The sequence below is a fragment of the Mytilus californianus genome, unplaced genomic scaffold (genome assembly GCF_021869535.1).
Source record: "Mytilus californianus isolate M0D057914Y unplaced genomic scaffold, xbMytCali1.0.p SCAF_9, whole genome shotgun sequence".
In the NCBI taxonomy this organism is placed as follows: domain Eukaryota; kingdom Metazoa; phylum Mollusca; class Bivalvia; order Mytilida; family Mytilidae; genus Mytilus; species Mytilus californianus.
The window spans coordinates 23489089-23511091 of NW_026262745.1; the positions used below are offsets into that span (position 1 = coordinate 23489089).

The 22003-nt window shown below is 32.5% G+C and overlaps 1 protein-coding gene across 3 annotated transcripts in view; it reads right to left on the reverse strand.

Moving 5' to 3' along the window:
* Positions 1-20085, reverse strand: part of LOC127714904 (deleted in malignant brain tumors 1 protein-like) — a 45613-nt gene extending 25528 nt beyond the window's left edge. The window contains exons 1-6 of one of the 3 annotated variants that reach the window (XM_052220930.1): positions 19880-20085; positions 15447-15546; positions 13970-14097; positions 10771-10968; positions 2108-2144; positions 328-422 (exon numbers count right to left, since the gene is read on the reverse strand). In XM_052220930.1, the coding sequence (XP_052076890.1) occupies positions 328-422; positions 2108-2144; positions 10771-10968; positions 13970-14097; positions 15447-15546; positions 19880-19952 (631 nt within the window). In that variant the 5' untranslated portion in view covers positions 19953-20085. The remainder of the gene's footprint in view (positions 1-327; positions 423-2107; positions 2145-10770; positions 10969-13969; positions 14098-15446; positions 15547-19879) is intronic. The other 2 variants (XR_007987993.1, XM_052220929.1) reach the window with 2 other exon arrangements.
* Between the last annotated feature and the right edge of the window lie 1918 nt (positions 20086-22003).

Genomic DNA, 22003 nt, shown 5'->3' on the forward strand with positions numbered 1-22003 from the left:
TGCATGTGTGTGATTGTAAATGAATGTGTTCTGTCAGAGGGAGAATAACGAATCGAGTTTTGTTATTCTGTGCTGCATAAAATGTTAGGATTTTTTTTTGTGTGCATTTTTATCGATTTTTTTTTTCTTTAATTCTCTCAATTATTTATGTAATCGTTGATCAATCTTTAACCTGAAAACGTGGATGCTTTGCTAAAGTATACATAAAGTCGTAATATTTTTTTCTGCAGAGCGTTTAGTGCATTTAATTCAATTTTAAAATTAAAATAAAATAAATACCGTCTTTATGTTTATTAAAGCATTTTAGCAGCATTATCGTATACCTACATTTGCTGAAAATGAATTTCAAAATAACAATACAGCAGATAACTGCAATTAACGCAACACTGGCAATGCATCCAACAACAATTCCAGCAATTTCTCTACAAATAGAAACTATAGGCTTGTTAACATGAGTCACTCTGTACACACAACTTCTGTTATAAATATACAAATTAGAATATGTGGTAAGATTGCCAATGACACAACTTCCATACGCAGACCAAATGACGTACGGCACATGATTTTGAGCATATTCCTGACCAATTTAGAGTTTTGTGACTTGTTTAGTGTTGCCTCACAATTCAGTATAACATACAATAAAGTCAAATGTTGTTAATAAAACCTAAATACTAAAACACATTTCAGCCACTTTTCTAAAAATAGATTATTGATCTTGTCCTTATTGGAACGTAGCTTTGTTAAAATGTAATGAGTATATGTATTAATTTCACAATCATAGAAAGCAAATATTACTGGCAAGTTTGAGTCTAGATCAATTTCACAATATGTTAAACAATAGGATCTGCAGATCAAATATACTAATTTGTAGTCACAGAATTGGACGCAGTTAAAGGGGCATTGTGATGTAATGAATCAAATACTGTGGATTCATTAATATTCGTTTGATACCAATTTTCGTGGATTTCGTGGGTACAGGGGAACCACGAATTTAAATGTTCAACGAATTACAAATTTCCTAAAGGAATATATGCAGACTTTGTCAAAACCACGAAATTAAATATCCACGAAAGTGCAAGTTTTCCTCAATCAACGAAAATTAGTACCAACGAAAATAAATGAATCCACAGTATGTAGCCTTATAAAAAGAAAAGATGTTTATTCTTTACATATTACACGTGATTTTAATTGACTGTCTACAATCGATCGTTAGTGCATATTCATACATTTCGCAAAGCCGAACTAATAGCCGTTCGTGTGAATCGTACTACCACGGAGAGAGTCAAGGTGTCACGTTTATACGTTCAAATAGAGTGTAAAATCGTACTTGATTTATATCGCATAGCATCTTCAATTCTTGAAAGGTTCATTTTAATCTCAATGGTACTTTATGCTTATAGTGGTAAATAAAATTGAGAATGGAAATGGGGAATGTGTCAAAGAGACAACAACCCGACCAAAGAGCAGAATACAGCCCAAGGCCACCAATCGGTCTTCAACACAGCGAGAAAATCCAGCACCCGGAGGTTGGCTTCAGCTGGCCCCTAAACACAGATGTGTACTAGTTCAGTGAAAATGGACGTCACACTAGACTCCGAAAGATATAAATGAACTAAACTTAAAAAAAAACATACAAAACTTACAAAGGGCAGAGGCTCCTGACTTAGGACAGGCGCTAAAGTGCAGAGGGGTTAAACATGTTTAGTGATATATCAACCCTCCCCTATACCTCTAGCCAATATAGAATAAACAAACACACAGCAATACGCACAGTAAAAGCAGTTTAAAAGAAGTCCGAGTCCGATGTCAGAATAGGTAACATAAGAAACAAAGCAAAATGACAATGATACGTAAATTAACACAGGAGTACTAGCAGTTACTGACATGCCAGCTCCAGACATCAATTAAACTGATTGAAAGATTATGTCTTCATCATATGAAAATCAAGCACTATACCTCCCGTTAGGGGTTGAGTATCATACCGTCATAAAATATATTAGAAGAACATAACCATATATAAAAAAATAATTTTCATAACTTAAACTTACTAATTATGACCATTTGAACAATAAATTGTAACCTTTAATATCATATCAAGTATTCTTACCCTTTAGTCAGACCTGTTTCTTGGTCACTGACGTCAACTGTTACAGTGAGAAAACAATTACTATAATTTTATAATAGTTATTGCAAATAGATTTATATTATACAAGATTGTATGCCTATCATTACATATGTTAAACGTGTTACACATGCCATGCTGTTATTTATTATAAACATCTGTAAAATATGATATTAGTGAATAGATGAAAACCATTATATTAAATGGAATGAAAACAAACGTATAAGTAAGAACAGATATATCAGTAAGTTTGTGATAAGGTTTAGTTGATCATTGATGAGTATCAGTGTCACGAATGATCATGGATATGTTCCAGAATTACTATAGTGGAGTGACAAATAAAAAAAAAATGTAGGTCTGAAAATCCAAATAATGATAGAGTAAACATAATACTATCATTTCAGCCCTGTCGTAGAGTTTTTCCCACGTTATAGATTTTTTGTAAATTGCGATAAAGCGATTAATCTTCTTTTCATTATCAAACACGGGACAGCTTCTAATTAATTTCTGAATGAAGTTATCAGCAAATATTTACTTTAGAATAAAAGAGTAATGTATCAGCTTTCCTTTAATATAAAAAATAAATATCATATAAAAATACATATGGAGTGAAATGAAAGAATTTAATTTGCATGCGACTTTTTTTACAATCTTACAGTCTGTTAAAGTATATCAAATTTCTTTCATACATCATCCGTAGTCGATTTGGACAAGAAATAGTGGAACAACCAATACTTAAGAAGTTCTAATATATCAAAGTTTGACAGAACATACAAATCAACTTTTACAAGTTTGTTTTTATAATACTCCTTATAAAGGAGTTTTATTATTCAATTTTCACCTCAATAAGTAAAGTTGCACGCCCTTTACATATTTTCCCCTAACTAATGATTTGCTGTGTTTTTCACAATGAATTAAATGTTCATTTTCTAAATTTTGGTATATAAGAATATATATTTATATCAATGTTTGTGTCTAGATTATTGACTTTGTACAGTTGTTTAGGTTAAATAACTTTGGGGTGTTTTTATTCTTGTTGAGATTTTCGAATAGACTAATTTTAGACCACATTGGTCCGTGTACATTTGCGTCTATTCGTTTTTCGATTTGAGAAATCAAAAACAAAAAACGAAAACACTCGTATTTTGTTTTTTATTTTTGACATCTCAAAATATACACAGACCCACATTGGAACACATCCGAATTAATCCGGAAAATGATTGGCAGTCCTGATTTAATTAAATAAGAATAAGTAAACTGTCATAGGTCGTGTTATAAATCCTATACATGTACAAGTACAAAAAGTTAGTGATACAGTTTATGAAAGTTACATATTTTCTGAAGCACGAGTCGTGCCGATACAAACAGGCATTTGGCCGGGAACACAATTTCGTCATATTTCAATTATTTCATTTACAATATTAATATCATCATTATTAAACTGTATAAATGTATAACCAACATATAACGAGAACGCAAACTGCTTTTAATGTATCTCGAAAACGTTTTCGCAAATTTGCTTTATCACACTTTTTGTTACTTAACTACTGTACACTTACATGTAATCCAAAGTATGTGTATGCAGACAGATATAAGAAGATGTGGTATGAGTGCCAATGAGACAACTCTCCATCCAAGTCACAATTAGTAAAAGTTAACAATTAAAGGTCAAAGTACGGCCTTCAACACGGAGCCTTGGCTCGAACCGAACATCAAGCTATAAAGGGCCCCAAAAATGACTTGTGTTAAACCATTCAAACAGGAAAACCAACGGTCTAATCTATATAAAAAACGAGAAACGAGAAACAATTATGAACCACATCAACAAACGGCAATCAGTGAACAACAGGTTCCTGACTTAAGACAGGTGCATACAAATGCAGCGGGTTTAAACGTTTTAAAAAGCGCCAACCTTAATCCTAACCTGAAACAGCAGTATAACACTACAACACAGAAAGAAACACCATAAAATATCAATTGAAATGGCTTAACTCGATCAAAAAGAAATTTTAACAAAACAAGTAAACATACACTGAACGAATAAATTTGATCTATGACACAATATAAATACAATATGTAAAGCAATGTCAAAATAATAACAATAACCTGGGACAAAATGGCGTTAAATAAAATATAGTACACGGGTAACTATAAACAAAATAATTTTGTTGTTAGGAGTACGGAAATAATTTTTACAAAATAATTTTGTTGTTCATAGTACGAGAAAGGAAGTGAAAATTTATCGTAATACTAAACACTTATGAAAGGTGGTACATATAAAAAATGGTGAGACGAGATATAACACAAAAACAAGCAAGCATTGAATAACAAAAATGCATTACAAAGTGTGTCAACAGGTTCAATAACACGAAAGTACTATTTGAGAGTACTCGCAGTTACTGGATTCTAGTTAAAAGCCAAAAAAAACAATTATAATAAAAACAATCATGCATCAGAGACTAAAATAAATCAAAACACGTCCCAATGATTTAGTGTTTTAACGCCATGGACAGTCAAAGAAGACATGACTTGTGCAATGCCAAAATAAAATTATCGACAGGCAGAAGGATAGTTAGGATTTAACATTAAAATAAATATATATAATGTTATATATAGATAAAGCAATCTCTATATAGAAAATAAACATGGATGTGTATTTATACATTCTAAAAAACCATTCGAAAAGAATACAAATTTAGTTATGTTTTAATTTGTTGATGACAAAATCGATATTTGTGCCAATGTCAACAATATTCAAAGATCTTATAACAACATTAATAAGATAACCCTTACTAATAAGTTTGTTTAATGGTTCGATGAGTTTACACGGATCACATAGTGATTTCCGCGCTTTTAGTATAATATTACTGTAAAATTTAGGATGTGAAATACTGTTTTTACTAAGTTTTCTAGAGGTACAGCTAAATTTACTAATCAAATCTTTGTATCTATGAAAGAATTTAGTAAACGTTTTAAGTAATTTATTATAACGAAATCCCTGACTTAATAATTTACCAGTGATGAATTGATTATGTTCGTTAAAATCTATAACATCACTACACACAATGGCATAACGAACGAGATGGGATATATATACATCGTATAATGGAGCCAAAGGAACATCGCCGTCTTAAAAAGGAAAATTAACAATAGGGAATGAAACATCGTCTCTTTTTTCGTAAATTTTAGTATGGACTTTCCCTTTAGAAATTGAAATGTCTAAATCTAGAAAAGGACAACTACTGTTGTTTATGTTAGATTTATTTAAAGTAAGTTCCTTTTGGGTAAATTTGGGAAGTATAGATAGAGATCTCTGGATTATTTAACGAAAAGATATCATCAAGATAACGGTAGGTATTGTCGAATGCGTCAACCAAATGTAACAGTGACGTGTCTTTACTGAGTTTGGTCATAAACTGAGATTCATAGCAATACAGGAATAAATCTGATATTAAAGGGGCGCAATTAGTGCCCATAGGAATACCTACTACTAGTACGGTGACCGAGTGAGGAAAAGTCGCATAGTTTAATTGTCATTCGGACTATATGGCTATAAATCAAAATAGTAGTAGTTTAAAGACTAAACTTTACATTTTGACTTGTCGTAAAAAAATCGTATGGTGCAATTTTTGTAAAATGGGCTTTAAAGTACGTTAGCTTACTTTAAAGAAAAATTGACATTGACAAGGTTTTAGGTTAGCATTCTAAAATAACATTCGTTATATGCTTTTTGTTATTATATACATTGTTGATCCACCTTATTTTAACGATTTCTAATAAAGTTTGACCACATTTATCCGTTTTTGAAGAGTTTTTGTAAAAGTTTGACACTACTAATATTTTGCATTTAATAGAGTACATGTCAAATCAATTTCATAATTGTTTTTTACAATAAATGTAAAATAATCGACATTAATATCATATTTTGACCATAATTAAACAACAAATTAATTTATCGCAGAAACATGATTTCTACTTCTTGGAATGCTTTGTTAGAGTTACACAGTGGTATTGCCAACTATTCAAGCCAGATACAAGGCCTAACGCCTACTCTGATGGAGTTAATTAAAGTGTACATACTTCCTCTTATAGAAACATATAAGCAAGGGGAATGTGCTACATAACCGACATTCAAATACTGGTATAAATTCTGTTTCCTGAAGCTGTACAAATTTTGCTGTCAAATGTTAGAGCAGAACGAGAGAGTAATTGGTAGCTTCATTTTAGATCGTCATCTCAAATGTGACATTATTTTTTTGTAACCAACCGTACCAATTACTCTAGGTAGATGCCAGTTTCCATACTCGATATGCTTCAGTTTCCAGAGAAGATTCGATCAGAATTTACAGGTGGCGACTATGCTTTTATACAGACTCCGAGACATTTTAACGGTATGTGGACTTACATGGCAACAGCTAGAAAAAAGCATTTAAAAGATTCAATCGGATCAGGTGGTAGTGTAGGTATAAACAAATCAAAAGTCTAGTTAAATTGACACTTACCAGACATTTCCTATCATCCCTTAGTGGTGCTATGCTAAGAGCAAGTATTGCTGCAAATAATGCAAATTAACATGCGGAAACAAGACCAACAGAAATGACAAGAGGCGAAGAACATTTTATTGCCATTGTGAACCATCTGAATCAAATCAGGGCTGATCCTTTTGATGTGGAATCCCATTCTCCAGGTCTTATCAATATCTCATCCGGAATGCATTGGCATAGTGGTCGAGGTAGGCTTTAACATGTCTAAACATTTCATAACTAGTACTGTTTATGAAGGTCAATCAAAGTCAAAGTCCAATATCAAAGTCAAAGGTAAAAACGTTTGAAAATATGACCTCAAAAACAAACCTTATTAAAATGTAAATCGGGGGAAATAATCTCAGGTTACAAAAATCCGGAACTTGTATTCAGACGTGCATTCGTTTTGGCAAACTGCAGGGATGGTGTTGCAATAGAAAATGTGCTGTCTCGACCTGTCGGTCACCTTCAAGTTTCTCCTTTTCACGATGAGGGCACCATGAGAAAATCATGCAAGTCTGATTTGGTGAAGCAATTCAAATCTAAAGTTTATACCTTCCATTGGTTCAATGTATTGATGCTAAGAAAAATAAAACATTCGGTGACCTTGCAGCTGACTATTATAAAAATATGCTTTACTCTAGCGCACACAGCAGCAGACGTTTTTGACCGCTACGACATACAAAAACCTCTATAAAGCCTGCTGAAAGGGAACGCCGCACAAAGACAGGTTATAGAAGGCAGAATTATTCTTGACCGGAAGAAATTCCTGTCTGATAAAGAAAACAAACAGGCTCGCCGTAATTTCTTTGGTAGTTTTTTTCAAATTTCACAACCCCCTTATGATTCCTACTGATTGTCAGCTTTACTTAGCCAGAACGTTTGGAAATCCAGAAATTGTCAAAGTCTTTTCAGACACTACTGTTAATGACTGCCGTTAATGACTCTGATACGGATGTGATTGTTCTGTGTGAACACTACTTTACAAATAGATGACACGCACAAACGAGTTGTGGGTACAGATCGGGAACCTTAACAGTGTAACATGTGTAAAGGACAGGCAAATAATCTGTTTGCCTATATATATATTTACCAACTATGTGGCTGCCTTTTTCCTACTATTTGTAAACAGCTGCCTTTTGTTCAAGGTCCTACAGGATGCGACACGACTTAGTCTCTGTTTGGAGTAGGTAAGAAATCAGTCTACAGGATACGCCCAATGATTTCAGTGGTTTGCAGAGCTTCGGGAGTCCCAACAAAGATGAAGCCCGTGTATGTGTAAGGAAGTTAGTTACAAAGCTTTATGATCAGACAAAAACAGTATTTCACCATGATATGAATAAAATGCGCGTCAAGTTCGCCACCAGTGACGATGTAAGTCGAGTCGGGTTGCTTCCCTGTGAACGGCACTGAAACAGCATGTTTTAAGTGTTTCTTTTCAAACTAAAATTTGCATCACACATTGATAATCCCCCTATTCCATCACCGTTAGAGTACGAATGGCGAGAAGATGATAATACATTTCACCCCGTGAAAAGCAATTCTTGCAGAATTCTTGCAGATCTTTTGTGTTCATGTAAGAGGAAATCTCCATGTAAAAAGTCATGTGTTTGTTCACAATAAAACCTTACATGTACGGAGCTGTGCACCTGTCAGGGTTCAGAATTATGCAGAAATTCCCAATCATATTCATTGACAGATGAAACAGAATAATTAGAAATAAGAAAATGTGGTGTGAGCGCCAATGAGACAACTCTCCATCCAAGTCACAATGTGTAAAAATTAAATATATATAGGTAAAAAAACGGCCTTCAGCACGGAGCCTTGGCTCAAACCGAACAGCAAGCTAAAAAAGGCACCAAAATGACTAGTATAAAACAATTCAAATAGTAAACTCCTTGCTGAATTCTGTTATTTGGACCTCTTCGATGGTATTGGATTAATTGTAATTGTTTGCGAGCCGCCGGAGGTATTTAGTGGTTTTGCTTTTAATGAATTACAGGCTTGAGCTTTTGCCAAATACGCGTTCAAGGTAGTAGGCTTCAAGTAAAAACATTATTCGTCATTTAATCCAGAGTTTAAATGTCACCAGGCAAGGTGACTACTGTAACATTAACGAAATATGTGTTGATCTTGGATAATAGAACAAGTGTTTGAAAAACGTCAATATTCATAAAAATCGACGTTTTGAAAGGTATTTTGTACGTTTCATAGATAATTCATTGTTAATTGATTTTAAAAGATGTCTGTATCTGAAATTTAACATAAATTGCTACATGTACATTTATCTTTAAATTTAGAAAATATAGAAGAACAAGATTAACATAGTATTTGATCTTTGACCTTATTTTATGCAAAACTGTTACCACATTCCTTTTTGACGAAATTGATATTTCGAAAGTACTTATTTTGACGAATCAAATGATATATAATATAGACATATAGTATGTTTGACGATAAAATTTTGAAATTGAGTCTGGTCACCGTACTATATCTGTCGATACACTTAATCACCGAAACGTACATATAAGTTGTCCAGGAGAAAATTTAAAGCTTCAATCATATCCTCACATTTCCAGTAAGTATATCTAGCATACTTACCTTTTTCGTTACAGAAAAGGACTTTAAACAAGTTTCAGAAAATAAATTTGCAATGAGATTTTTCAAAAGACCATTTAATTAAATATGAAACTTTTTTTGATAAGATTGTGTGGAAGTGTAGTGTAGAGAGTAGAAAAATCATAACTGTCAACAGAATTTGAAGGACCATCAAAAACACGTATTTTATCTAAAACCTCTAAAGAATTTTTAATACTACAAAAATAATTAATACCATTATTTGCATAAGCTTTATTTCAAAAGTTAATAACAAGTTCTTTGGTAGTAGTAAGGGAGGTAGTTAGAAGCATTGACAGATTAGTAGTAGAACACTTACTAGATACGGAGATGAAACGAAATTTAAATGGTTGTTTGTTTAATTTAGGTTACTAGTACATAGTCGGGACCTTCAAATGTTCGGAAGAGGCTTTAAGCTGGGTAGTGGCAGTGATATGCTTGTTTACATTTTGACTCTCTGTGGAGCGTACGTACCTTAATGTAGAAGAATTGATAATTTCGTTTTGGAGAACTTCCGTGTAGTATATGCGTCACACCACCACTACATTATTTGCTGCTTTGTTTGCCGGTACGAACACAAACCGCTTTGCGGGTACTTGAAGTTTATTTTTTATTCTAGAAATGGGTATATCAAGAATTGTTTTCAAAATGAGATATACGAATATCAACAGTATTCATAGTTTTATTCAAATAACTGTCCAGAGATTTTTTTTTCAGATTTTTCACGTTTACACCAATTTTTACAGTAGGCAGACAGAGCGTCTTCAATGACCTGGCGACACTGTTTTCAATCTATAATAGATGGAGGACGATATTTAGGTCCTTTCTAAGAAAAGTTTCGACCTCACGGTCTTCAACGATGTTGAGGTTTCCTGTAATGACATGACCATAGGGAACATATCTAAAACTAGATGTTTCACAGTCTCAATTGGAAGGAGCATTATTTTCTATATTGACGTCTTATGTAACTGACGTATAATTAAAAATCAAACTTCTGCTGTTTTTTTTTATAAGAATACAAAAAAATAGGTGTTTCTGTATTATCAAATCATTGAGATATTTGGCTATGGATGGTAGAGTCATTGAATAAACTAGATGAGTTAATACAATCAATACCTCTATTTATATATTTTAATTTAAGATAATTCCGTTTATGATTTTCAGGTTTATCGATACTAGGAAACAGCCTGTGATGACAAAAGGCTGTAATAATATGGATGTATTCATACAACGGGCTACAAAATGAAATTTTATCACACTCCAGAAAAATATCATATAGTTTACTTATTGGTATATGACCAAGTTTGCATAATAATTGATGTGTACCATTCTTTTGTATTATAGATAACAGATCAGCAAGTGTATAATTTATACGATGTTTAATACATAGATTACGATTTTTACGTTTACCATCAGACCTATTATTTCTTAGCCGTTTGTCGACAAGTATATGACTGCATGTAATAACAAGCCGTAAGGTTACTTGTATTTGGTTATTAACTTACTTACCTGTAAAAGGAGCCACTGTAGTTGTCGAAGTTGTCGTTGTGATGCCATTAGACCAGTATTCTATCTCAAAACCAGTATCCCCCACAGTGTTGTCAGTCTCAAACAAGATATACATCTCTCCAGCGGAACTTTCTAAAGTTGCGCTGTGTGTTTTTCCACAACAGGTTTTCATCATTTCAGGACTACTGGAATTTGCCCCTAAAAAAAGACAATAAAACTTTCCGTGCTTTGTATAGTTTACAATTGTATTTACCTATCTAACAGCCTTGTCTCTGATGCATGATTTTTTATTATTAATTGTTTTGGCTTTTAACTAGCTGTCAGTAACTGCGAGTACTCTCAAATCGTACTTTCTTGTTTATTTGACCTGTTGATACTAATTGTATTGCTTTTTTGTTATTTAATGTTATTCAGGGTTATATCTGGTCTATATACTAGCTTTTATAAGTGTTTGGTATTACTTTAAATTTTCACTTCGTACTATGAACATCAAAATTATTTATTTTGTAAAAATATTTCCTTTCTCTATTGGAACTGTTTACGTATACCTAACAATAAAATTATTTTCATTTACCTGTGTTTAAAGTTATTGCTAACGGCTGATATTTTTGTTCGAGCAGATTGTTTTTCTTTAATTGTTAAATATTTCATACCGATATAACATGTTACTTTTATTATTCTTCCCTTAGTTTATTTATTTTGTATTTACATTGTATCATAGGTCAAATTTATTTGTTCAGTGTATGTTCAATGGTGTTAATATGTCCTTTGATTGAGTTAAGCTATTTCAGTTGATATTTTATAGTGTGTCTTTCTATGTTGTGATGTTACACTATTGTTTCAGAAAAAGGGTGAAGGTTTGGTACCATTAAACCGTTTAAACCCGCTGCATTTGTTTGCACCTGTCCTAAGTCAGGAATCTGATGTTCAGTAGTTGTCATTTGTTAATGTGGTTCATAAGTGTTTCTCGTTTCTCGTTTTTTATATAGATTAGACCGTTGGTTTTCCCGTTTGAATGGTTTTACACTTGTAATTTTGGGGGCCCTTTATAGCTTACTGTTCGGTGTGAGCCAATGCTCCGTGTTGAAGACCGTACTGTGACCTATAAAGGTTTACTTTTATAAATTTTGACTTGGATGGAGAGTTGTCTCATTGGCACTCATACCACATCTTTTTATATCTATTGAAATACAAATACTCGAATTCAGTGATTACAGGTACATATTGTTATTTTTCGAATATTTTAAGACAATCCGTAAATTCTGGTACATGTATAAACTGACTATTATTTTACTTTAAGTGAACTACTAGTATTACCGTAATTCAATGGAAACATCATGCATTTATTATTTGGACCGTGCTGTGAGAAAGTGCAAACATTTTCGAACTAAAGAATGAAAGGAATGATATGGCAAAAACTGTTCGTGAATTCGAGTGTTCCGAAGGGAAAGACAGTTCTTGCATTACTAAAGTGGCAACCATCAGTGATTAGAAAAGTCCCATTTTGTAATGTGAAAAACGAGGGAACGAGGACAAGATTGTGGCTCCGACAATAGGAACACAATCCCTGTTACAAATTTTCCCCACGGCCAACCTAATAAAAACACTTAACGTATAGTAATATAAAGACATACGAACACTGGCATGACAAAATGTGGAACACAAAAAAGATGAAACAACGGTCTGATTAATGCTAAAACAATAGACAATAATCAATATGACAGACAGCAACCAACGACAACTACTGAATTACTGAAATCCCTGGCTTAAGACAAGCATACTAAGAACAGTCATGTTTGTAATTAGTTATTTGAGCTAGATATTTATACCCTTTATTCATATTTTGAGGCTCTAAGGATTATGAAAGTAAGGGTATAATTTTTGCACATCGTACATATGCATATATACATGCATCATTATCAATTATTATATTTGCTCCTAATTTCATGATTAATACTAACAACTCTTTATTTCATTCATGCATGTGCATATACCCAACTTTAGACTTGAACTAATATATGAATTCATAGAAGACATGTACTCCTATCACGATAATTTGAAAGGAATACATTGAACATGCAATGTATAATTTCATAAACTTTCTTTGACAATATTCAAATTCTTATTCTCAATTCTAAGCATGTATGATCTTGTATAGTTACATCAAAACCTGGGCTGCTATTAGCGAAGTGAATGTGATATCACTATAACTTTAACATGTTTAAAGGAACAACTTTTTTGACCATCTTGAGACTATTTTGAGACATGTATTTTGATGTCCTTTTTCCCCGATTAGTTTTATGATTTATCGTAACTGAAGACACTTTCAAAACATCATATAGGACTAAGATATGTCCTCATAATATCTTAAGACGTGTCCTATATCATTGTACATGTTAGATGCTTTCGAAAAACCAGGATCAATGTAATTTATTAATTAAATATTTACATCAATTTAAAAGTCTTACATAACTCCACTTTTTCAGGGGCAAAATAATGGCTTTTATTATACACCATTCTTTGTCCAGTGAGATTATCTGAATATAAATAAAACTAATGAACAGGGTACAGAAACATAATCATTTTTAACGCTGTGATTTTTTTCTTTAGATTTTTTAACCGTCTTGTCAAACCAAAGATTCAAACCTAGGTTTAGACTGGTTCTCCTCTCAGAACATAGTATTAAGGCGAATGAGCAAAAAATTGTCGCCTCGAAGTCTAAATAACTGTCCCGGTAAAATGTTTTTCTGCAGATAGTTACAATGGGGACTATCGTATCACGTTAAAAATTCAGGATAGTGTTCATATTCACACCACATTAATACGTTCTCGTTCTGGTATGCATGTTATAATATATAAACTGGTCGGAAAACTCTAAATATCCACTATATTACTCAGTTTTCTTGTTCATCTGGATTTTCTAATACTATGCCATCAAATTTATAACCAGCAATCAACGTATGACTTTTTAAAGCGCAAGTTTTGCAAAAGCCTCTGGATAAAACTTTTTTGGTTATTTATAAAACATTTGTCATACAATTTTTCATGAGTTTTTACCCATACATTTCCGAAGATCAATCAAGAGATATATTTTCCCGTCGAACATCCTCATTTTCAACTGCGGGTATGTGTCATAGATCCGGATATTTGTCTTTTTTATTCGGTATAATAAATTATTTGATTAATAAAGATTACTTACCATCAAACACGAAAAGATAATCAAACAAACATACTCCTTTTGAATTTTCTATGAAACAAGTAGCAAAGTTTATTTTTATGGTATGGTTAATCCAGTTTGTTCTTATGTACCAGTCCTGTGTATAGTTCCTACAAACAAAATTATTTTAATTACATGTAAATTGATAAACGTTTTTTTTTTTCTTTTGGTGAAGCTATTGAGAATAAAGAGGGACTCTTCTGTCCAATGCGACATAGTTTTAAAAAACATTTTATAAAATAAACAAACACTTTCTGAAAAAAATCCAGTACTTCAATGGAAAGTGATGTATTCAAAGGTTTGACAAGGGTATAGAAGTCAGGTCCCCTTGAATTCTCCTTTCTGACCGAAAATTCGTTGCAATAGGGATGCACCCCTATGGTTGTGTATAAATACGCAGCAAAGCACGGCCAAAATGGGAAAGATACATCCGTTGCTAGAGGAAGGCGCTCCTACAAACGAGTATAAATACACAGAAAAGAGCTACAAGATTGCGAACAATACATCCGTTGCTAGAGGAAGGCGTCTATATAATTGAGTATAGTTACACAGTTAAGAACAGCTGGAATCATGGAGACGTTAAATCCAATGCTATAAGGAGTCGATACTACAATTGGGTAAAAATTCATAGAAATGAACGGCTAGAATGGGAACAATAAATCCGTTGGAACAACTCTTTGCGTTTTTGAGCATTCTACCTCATAAACTTGTTGGAGCAGTTTTTGCTTTTGTTACCTTTAATAAACCCTGTAAAGTAGGAATTCAATGGACATGCACGCACGTAATATATTGCGATAATGTTAATACCGTATTAATAATATAATAAGATCTAGATATGATGTAGACCTTTTAGTTTCTACAATACACCTATTGTCAACTTCTCTTGGATATGAGAGATGTAAGCACTCATTGAAATGAGGGTTATTGATTGACATGACACCATCAATATATCTGAAAGTGATATTAAAAAAAAAAGGCAAGGTGCCTTTTCTTTCTGTCTTTGTGAAGGGTTTTTAATAGGTCAAAAAAATAATATTAAATACAAGGCATTCGGTAAAAGTACAAAATAAGTACCAATTGGTAAACGGTAATGAATCAACCAAACAAAATTCAACACATATGTTAGTTTCAACAATATTTTACTTTCAAAAGTGCACAAATTACAATTATAAAATAGAACCACATATATTGTTACTGTTTAAAAAGTTCAGCGTTATGCTGACATCGCATTTAATATATTTGTTGTTAGAATTAGTGTAGAAGATTATTGCAGTCGACATATAAACCATAACGTAAAACATCATTTGATAAGAAACTGGATCATTCATACTGCATGTTCATTAACTTATTCTCTTCAGTTTTATGCAAATGTATACAAGAAATCAGTTTTCATATTTTCACTTTTAAAAAAATTCAAAGTACTAAACTTAGATACTAAACATAAATGTATATTGCATACCCGTCAGGATATCGGATATGCCCATCATAGCCCGGATGCGAGACAAATGTTTGAATCAGAGGTGTTGCTGTCATTGTAATCAAGCTACTGCTGTATAGTGCTGTAAGAAATTAAAAACAAACGAAGTAAAACTTTGAGCTTTTGCCCACTAATGATATACCGCATTAAGAATCAAGTAAACAATGCAAGGTCATAAAACTAAAAACATTTCACACTGTAAAGCATGTACCCATTAGAACTGACAAAAATGTCAGGAAGCTCTTATTTGTAGTTCCAAAGAAAATGTTTCAAATGTTTCTTACATTTCCCTTAGTATTTGGTAAACAGTGGGTTGAAGTTCGATGAATCGAAAACCGAATCACACGGTAAAGTCGGTATAGCATGTTCTTATGACGATTGGTAAGACTTTTCAGGAAGGTCTGATTTGTAGTTATGAACAAAAGTGCGATATAATTTCATGGGACAAACGGACGGACGGGCAAACAGAACGAGGTCAACCAGTACACTCCACATTCTCAATAGCATCGGTTAAATAAATATATGAACATTTATACTGCAAAAACTATGCAGACTTCTCCAATATATTGTTTATGTGAGTTATTCTAAATTGTTTAATTATAGAAAATAAATAGATTGACGGACACGTTATTCTGAATCCGAGCAGACCAGTCTTTGCTCTTACTCTTTAATGATGCTTGCGCAGCAGAGACGCAGCAAATACCACTTTTAAAGTTTCTGTTTTGATCCAGCCGGGGTTCGAACCCACGACCTCCTTTACTATCACACGCTCGTCACGCTTGGTCGAGAAATTATGACACGTGCACACAGATGAAAGACTTGCCGACAATATCGGCGCGTAACTACCAATCTGTTTTCAGTCCGTTCAAGTTCAATAAATGTTCTCGTAAACCGTGCCGATATAACAATTGTCATAGCTATCCTAGCGCAACAACAAGTGTCTTATCATTTGATTCATCATTACAAAAAAAAACAAAAACAAAAAACAAACAATAAAAAATTTCATAACTTGTTTTCAAATTTCACAAATAAAAAAAAAAAAAAAAAAAAAAGACACTGGAACGGATCCTGGAAACTTTTTTTCTATTTCCCATTTTTTTTCAAATTTAATATGAAATAAAGAATATACACGAATGATTATTTATACGTTTCATCCGCAACAACGTTAACTGCATGTTCAAAATTTTGTCGACGCCTATCCCTTATTTTAGAGTTTGACTTTAAGAAAAAGTATTTTAGTTTTGCATTGTTGACATCGTAGACATCGCGATGTTGACAATAGCGAGTCAACATTGTGTTCCTATTGTAAGCTCAGTTTACCTTTGTGTTCACATCGTTTACATCGTTTACATCGCAATGTTGACAATATCATATTAACATCGTGTTTATATTGTATATCGAGTCTATATATCTGTGTGTTTACATTGTTCACATTGTATACATCGTGATAATGACAATATTGTATTTACATCGTTCACATCGTCAACATCGTATTAATTCTGTGTAACAAATATATACCTTTGTGTTTAGATCGTGCACATTGTTTACATCGTAATGTTGACAATATCTTGTCAACATCGTGTTTATATTGTATACAAAGTCTATACATTTGTGTTTACATCGTTCACATTGTAGACATTGCGATGTTGACACTATTGTGTTTACATTGTTCACATCCTCAACATCGTGTTTATGTTGTATACCAAGTCTATACCTTTGTGTTTACATCGCTCACATCGTACATCGTTTATATCGTTTACATCGTGATGTTGACAATATTGTGCTTATATAGTTCACATCGTCAACATCGTATTTATGTTGTATACCTTTGTTCTTACATCGTTCGCATCGTTTACATCGTAATGCTCTTTAGTCATCTTTATCGCATTAATAGTGCAATAAGTGATTGATTTTATTTTACAGTATCAAAATTTGATAAACAATGATCGAAATTTAACGAGTAAAGTCGCTAAAGGCAATAACTCCTACAATTAGTCATAAATGTAAACGTTGTATACAATATATCGATAATACATTGTTATATCAAAATGTAAACAATGTAAACATTATATAACAGTTGAAACAATTTACTATAAACCAACTAATTTTCGCGATCGATTTATTTTCGCGACTTTCGCGAAGTTGGTAAACTTTTATCTTCTTTTATATAACTACGTCAAAATAATTTAAAAATCGCGAAAAAAAATCGCCGCAAAATAGGATACAAAGGGCTAAACGCGAAATAAAATATCCGCGAAAGTAAGTTGGTTTACAGTAAATAATGTTGACACGATATCGTGAACCCTACAATACATACAATGTTAACACGATATTGATAATACATTGTATACATTGCGGTGGAAACGATGTCAACGATGTAAACAATATATAAGAGTTGTTACAAGGTAAACGTTGTTGACACGATATCGTGTGAACATTGTTAATATCGCAATGTGAACGATGTTAACACTACATCGTTACTACATTGTATACATCGCGATGTATACAATGTAAACGATGTAAACAGTATATAACAGTTGTTACAATGTACAAGATGTTGACACAATATCGTTTTAACGTTGTTGATATCACGATGTTAACGATGTAAACACGATATCTTTACAACATTGTATACATCGCGATGTTAACGATGTCAACGATGTAAACAGTATAAAAGAGTTCATATAATGTAATCAATGTTGCCACGATATCGTGTTAACATTGTAAATATTGCGATGTCGACAATATTGTTTTTACAATGTGCACTGGACATGGATGTTTGAGACGGGTAAATTTAAAAAGCGCAATGAGTGTTTGAAATCATATACCAACTATCTTATTGTCATGCTGCGAAACAAAATCAACATTATAAAACCAAAAGTGGCTGAAGAAAAAAAAACAATTATCAATACAAAATCAAAAATTCTATCCACAGACCTAACTTATCATGAATCAAAAACCAAATCCACAAAATAAAAACCGTAAAAGCTCCATTACAATATGAAATTAAACATACATTGACGAGGATAAGCATATGAATATGTCGGTCAGAGTTAAACTAATCTTTTAATTTCCCCTTTTTGTTATTATTGATGGACTGAAAAATAAAGGCAACAGTAGTATACCGCTGTTCAATAGTCATGCATCGATTAAGGGAAAACCAATCCGGGTCACAAACCAAAACCGAGGGAAACACATCAACTATAAGACAAAAACAACGGAATAACTGAAACACTGAACTACTACAAAAACAAACAGAGAAACGGACTATTTGATAACAACTGCCATATTCCTGATTTGGTACAGGACATTTAAAAAAAAATGTTGGTTGAACCTGGTTGTATGGCTAGCCAAACCTCCCAGCCATATTCGGAAATAGGTCACGTTCGGTACTTAGCAGACTAGACGACGTAGATGGTAAACCACAATCTAAGACGTGGTAAACATGTCGTTAGTAAGTTTAGACACAGACATATCGTATAAATCAACCAAAAGAGTATATAAAAATACAAACAATAAAAAGATAAGCTCTTCAATAACAATATAACAGGTAGAATAAATTCAAGTTTGTTATATTGTTATTGAAGAGCTTATCTTTTTATTGTTTGTATTTTTATATACTCTTTTGGTTGATTTATACGATATGTCTGTGTCTAAACTTACTAACTTACATAGAATGCGCGCTATTACTAAAGCAACAACACAAAAGAATTAACCTAATGATAAATCATGCCTTTCTCAATCCATAAACTATCAATTGACTGTTTGGTGTTAAAGACATAAACTTTCAATATTTAATATTTTTTTCTGATTATTTGGTTTTTTGTTTCATACATTTTCGCAACTTAACCAGTTTTAACTGAACTTGATATCAATTATCCTCTACTTTGCGTATTGAAAAAGGATTCGTCAACCAACATTACAATCATGACTTTAATATTCTTTCAAAATGACCGATTCAGGCTTCTTTTGGACTGTGAAGTATGTTTTTAACATGGCGAGTTTCAATAAGACTATTGAATCTGTTATTTATAGTTGTGTTTGCTATCTAAAAAGACATTTTGAATTATTTTATGACGAGTTAGAATTCAGTCATTTCTTTTCGCTTCTAGCCGTTAACTGTATTATACATTACTTTTAAAAGTGTATATCAATAGTATATGATCATCAACGAAATAATTAAACGTGTTCTTATAACATGCATTAAACCTAGAACCACTGTCAAGAAAATTTGTAAAAAAAAACTTGACAAATAATTTGGGCAAGTCGAACTATTAAAAACAATATAATATTCAAATTTAAAACTTCTGTTGTACTTTCACATATTCTTCACTTGTATATCATGATATCCGAATAATTTAACAAATTCTTCGCAATAGTTAACATTTTTTTTTATAATAACGTAACAAACTTACCGGGAAAATTAGCTCCATCTATTATAAAAGGCACTGAACAAAAGGCAAACACATATATGTACACATAAGACATCCCAACTTTGCACAGTTATCTCTTTGAACCATTGACAAATTTACTTTCACGTTTACAACTAACTAGATATTTAAGTACACTCTGCTAGGTATTTTGGAATTGACTACTCACGCATAACCTTTAATTTTCAAAGGTGTATACTACATTCTGTGAGAAAAGAAAACCGATTTTAAAAGATAAATTGTGTAAATGTATTTAGATTTATTCGCAATTCGATTCCACATATCAAATAGTCATTCATATTTCAAAAATAAAGTATTCATTGTTCTTTCCATACAAACGATTATATTTATATGTTAATGTTAAAACATTTTGAATAGCGTACAATTGGTAAAGATAGTCGGATGTAAACATATTTACACGTAATAGGGATCAATTATAAAAGAAATATTAAAAAAAAGAATAAGAAGATGTGGTACAATGTATGATTGCCAATGTGACCAAATGGCGTAGAACTATAGGAAATGATACGTTCTTCAACAATGAGCAAACCGTATACCTATAGCAAGCTATCAAGGTATATCACTACTAATTCGGTCCGGTCAGAGAGAACATCCAAGAAAGAAGAAGATATTTTAAATAACATGTGGTATGATTGACAATTAGACAACTCTCTGCCGGAGAACAAAATGACATAGAAGTTTACAACTATAGTCACCGTACAGCCGTCAACAATGAACAAAACCCACACCGCATAGTCAGCTATAAAAGACCATGAAATGTTAAATATCAAACAATTCAAACGAGAGAAAACTAACGGCCTGATTAAATACAATAAACGAAAAACAAATATGACATACAGTAACAAAGGACAACCATTGAATTACAGGCTTCTGACTTGGGACAAGCACGTTCATAAAGTTGCGGGGTTATTTCCTCTGCATAATTGTAACTTTGTCAATAACTATATATTTTGGCACGGTTGGTATCAAATGAAAGCTTAATGTCTTTAGATTACTATAGAACCCTTGTTTAAAGATTTTTTTAAATAATAATAAAAAAAATTGAAATTAGAATAAAAGGACAGATTTGCCTTGTTGCCCAGATCAGCAGTACCTGTGTTTGTACTACCCAACAACCGGTAACCTCTGCACTCTTATAATTATACAATTATAGGTATATTGATTTTGTCATCACCAGTCAGGTTAAGGTATAGTGTTGACCTGATATGCATATCACTTCATTTCAACTCAAGACAAAATAGCAATGAATGAAAAGTTAGATAACAAAAATACCGAACAACGAGTAAAATTCAAAACGGAAAGTCCTTCATCAGTCTTGTCAGTTTGGACATTCAAATGTAGACTGTGGCGGGGTTTAACATGACTGCGGGCGCCCTACCTCGTCATTAGGCCAGTGGTATAACAACACAAAATAAAAACAATATAACATCACAACATGAAAACAATCTATAAAAATCAGTTGTTCATTTCTTATAAATAATTTGGCATGAAGCGACCGGACAAAGTCAGTAAATCATTTTGTCAAAATTATTTAGACCTGTGTTCGTAAAGCTGTCTTTTATAAGCTGTACCGTAGTAACATAACGTTTTGGCTTCAACAATCATGAAAATTTAATTTCTGCAGACACATATGTAAATGAATTGTTTAAACATGTTCTGTGAGATCTCAACCCGCCCACTATACCTCTAGTCAATGTAGAATAAACAAACACACAGCAATACGCACAGTAAAACTCAGTTAAAATGAAGTCCGGGTCTGATGCCAGAATAGATAGCAGAAGAAACTGAAAAAACTGACAATGATACATAAATTAACAAAGGACTACCAGCAGTCACTAGCATGCCTGCTCCAGACCTCAATAAAACTGATTAAAAGATTATGTCTTCATCATATGAAATTCAAGCACAATCTCTCCCGTTAGGGGTTAAGTATCATACCATCATAAAATATATGGGAACAGCATAACCTGTATCATGCCAACAAGTGGTTTTAGATTATAATTAATGTGTTTATTTCCGATGCAAAGACCCTATGAGTCAATCAATATTAATTCCAAATTATGCCATCTTTAATGACCTGACAACAGT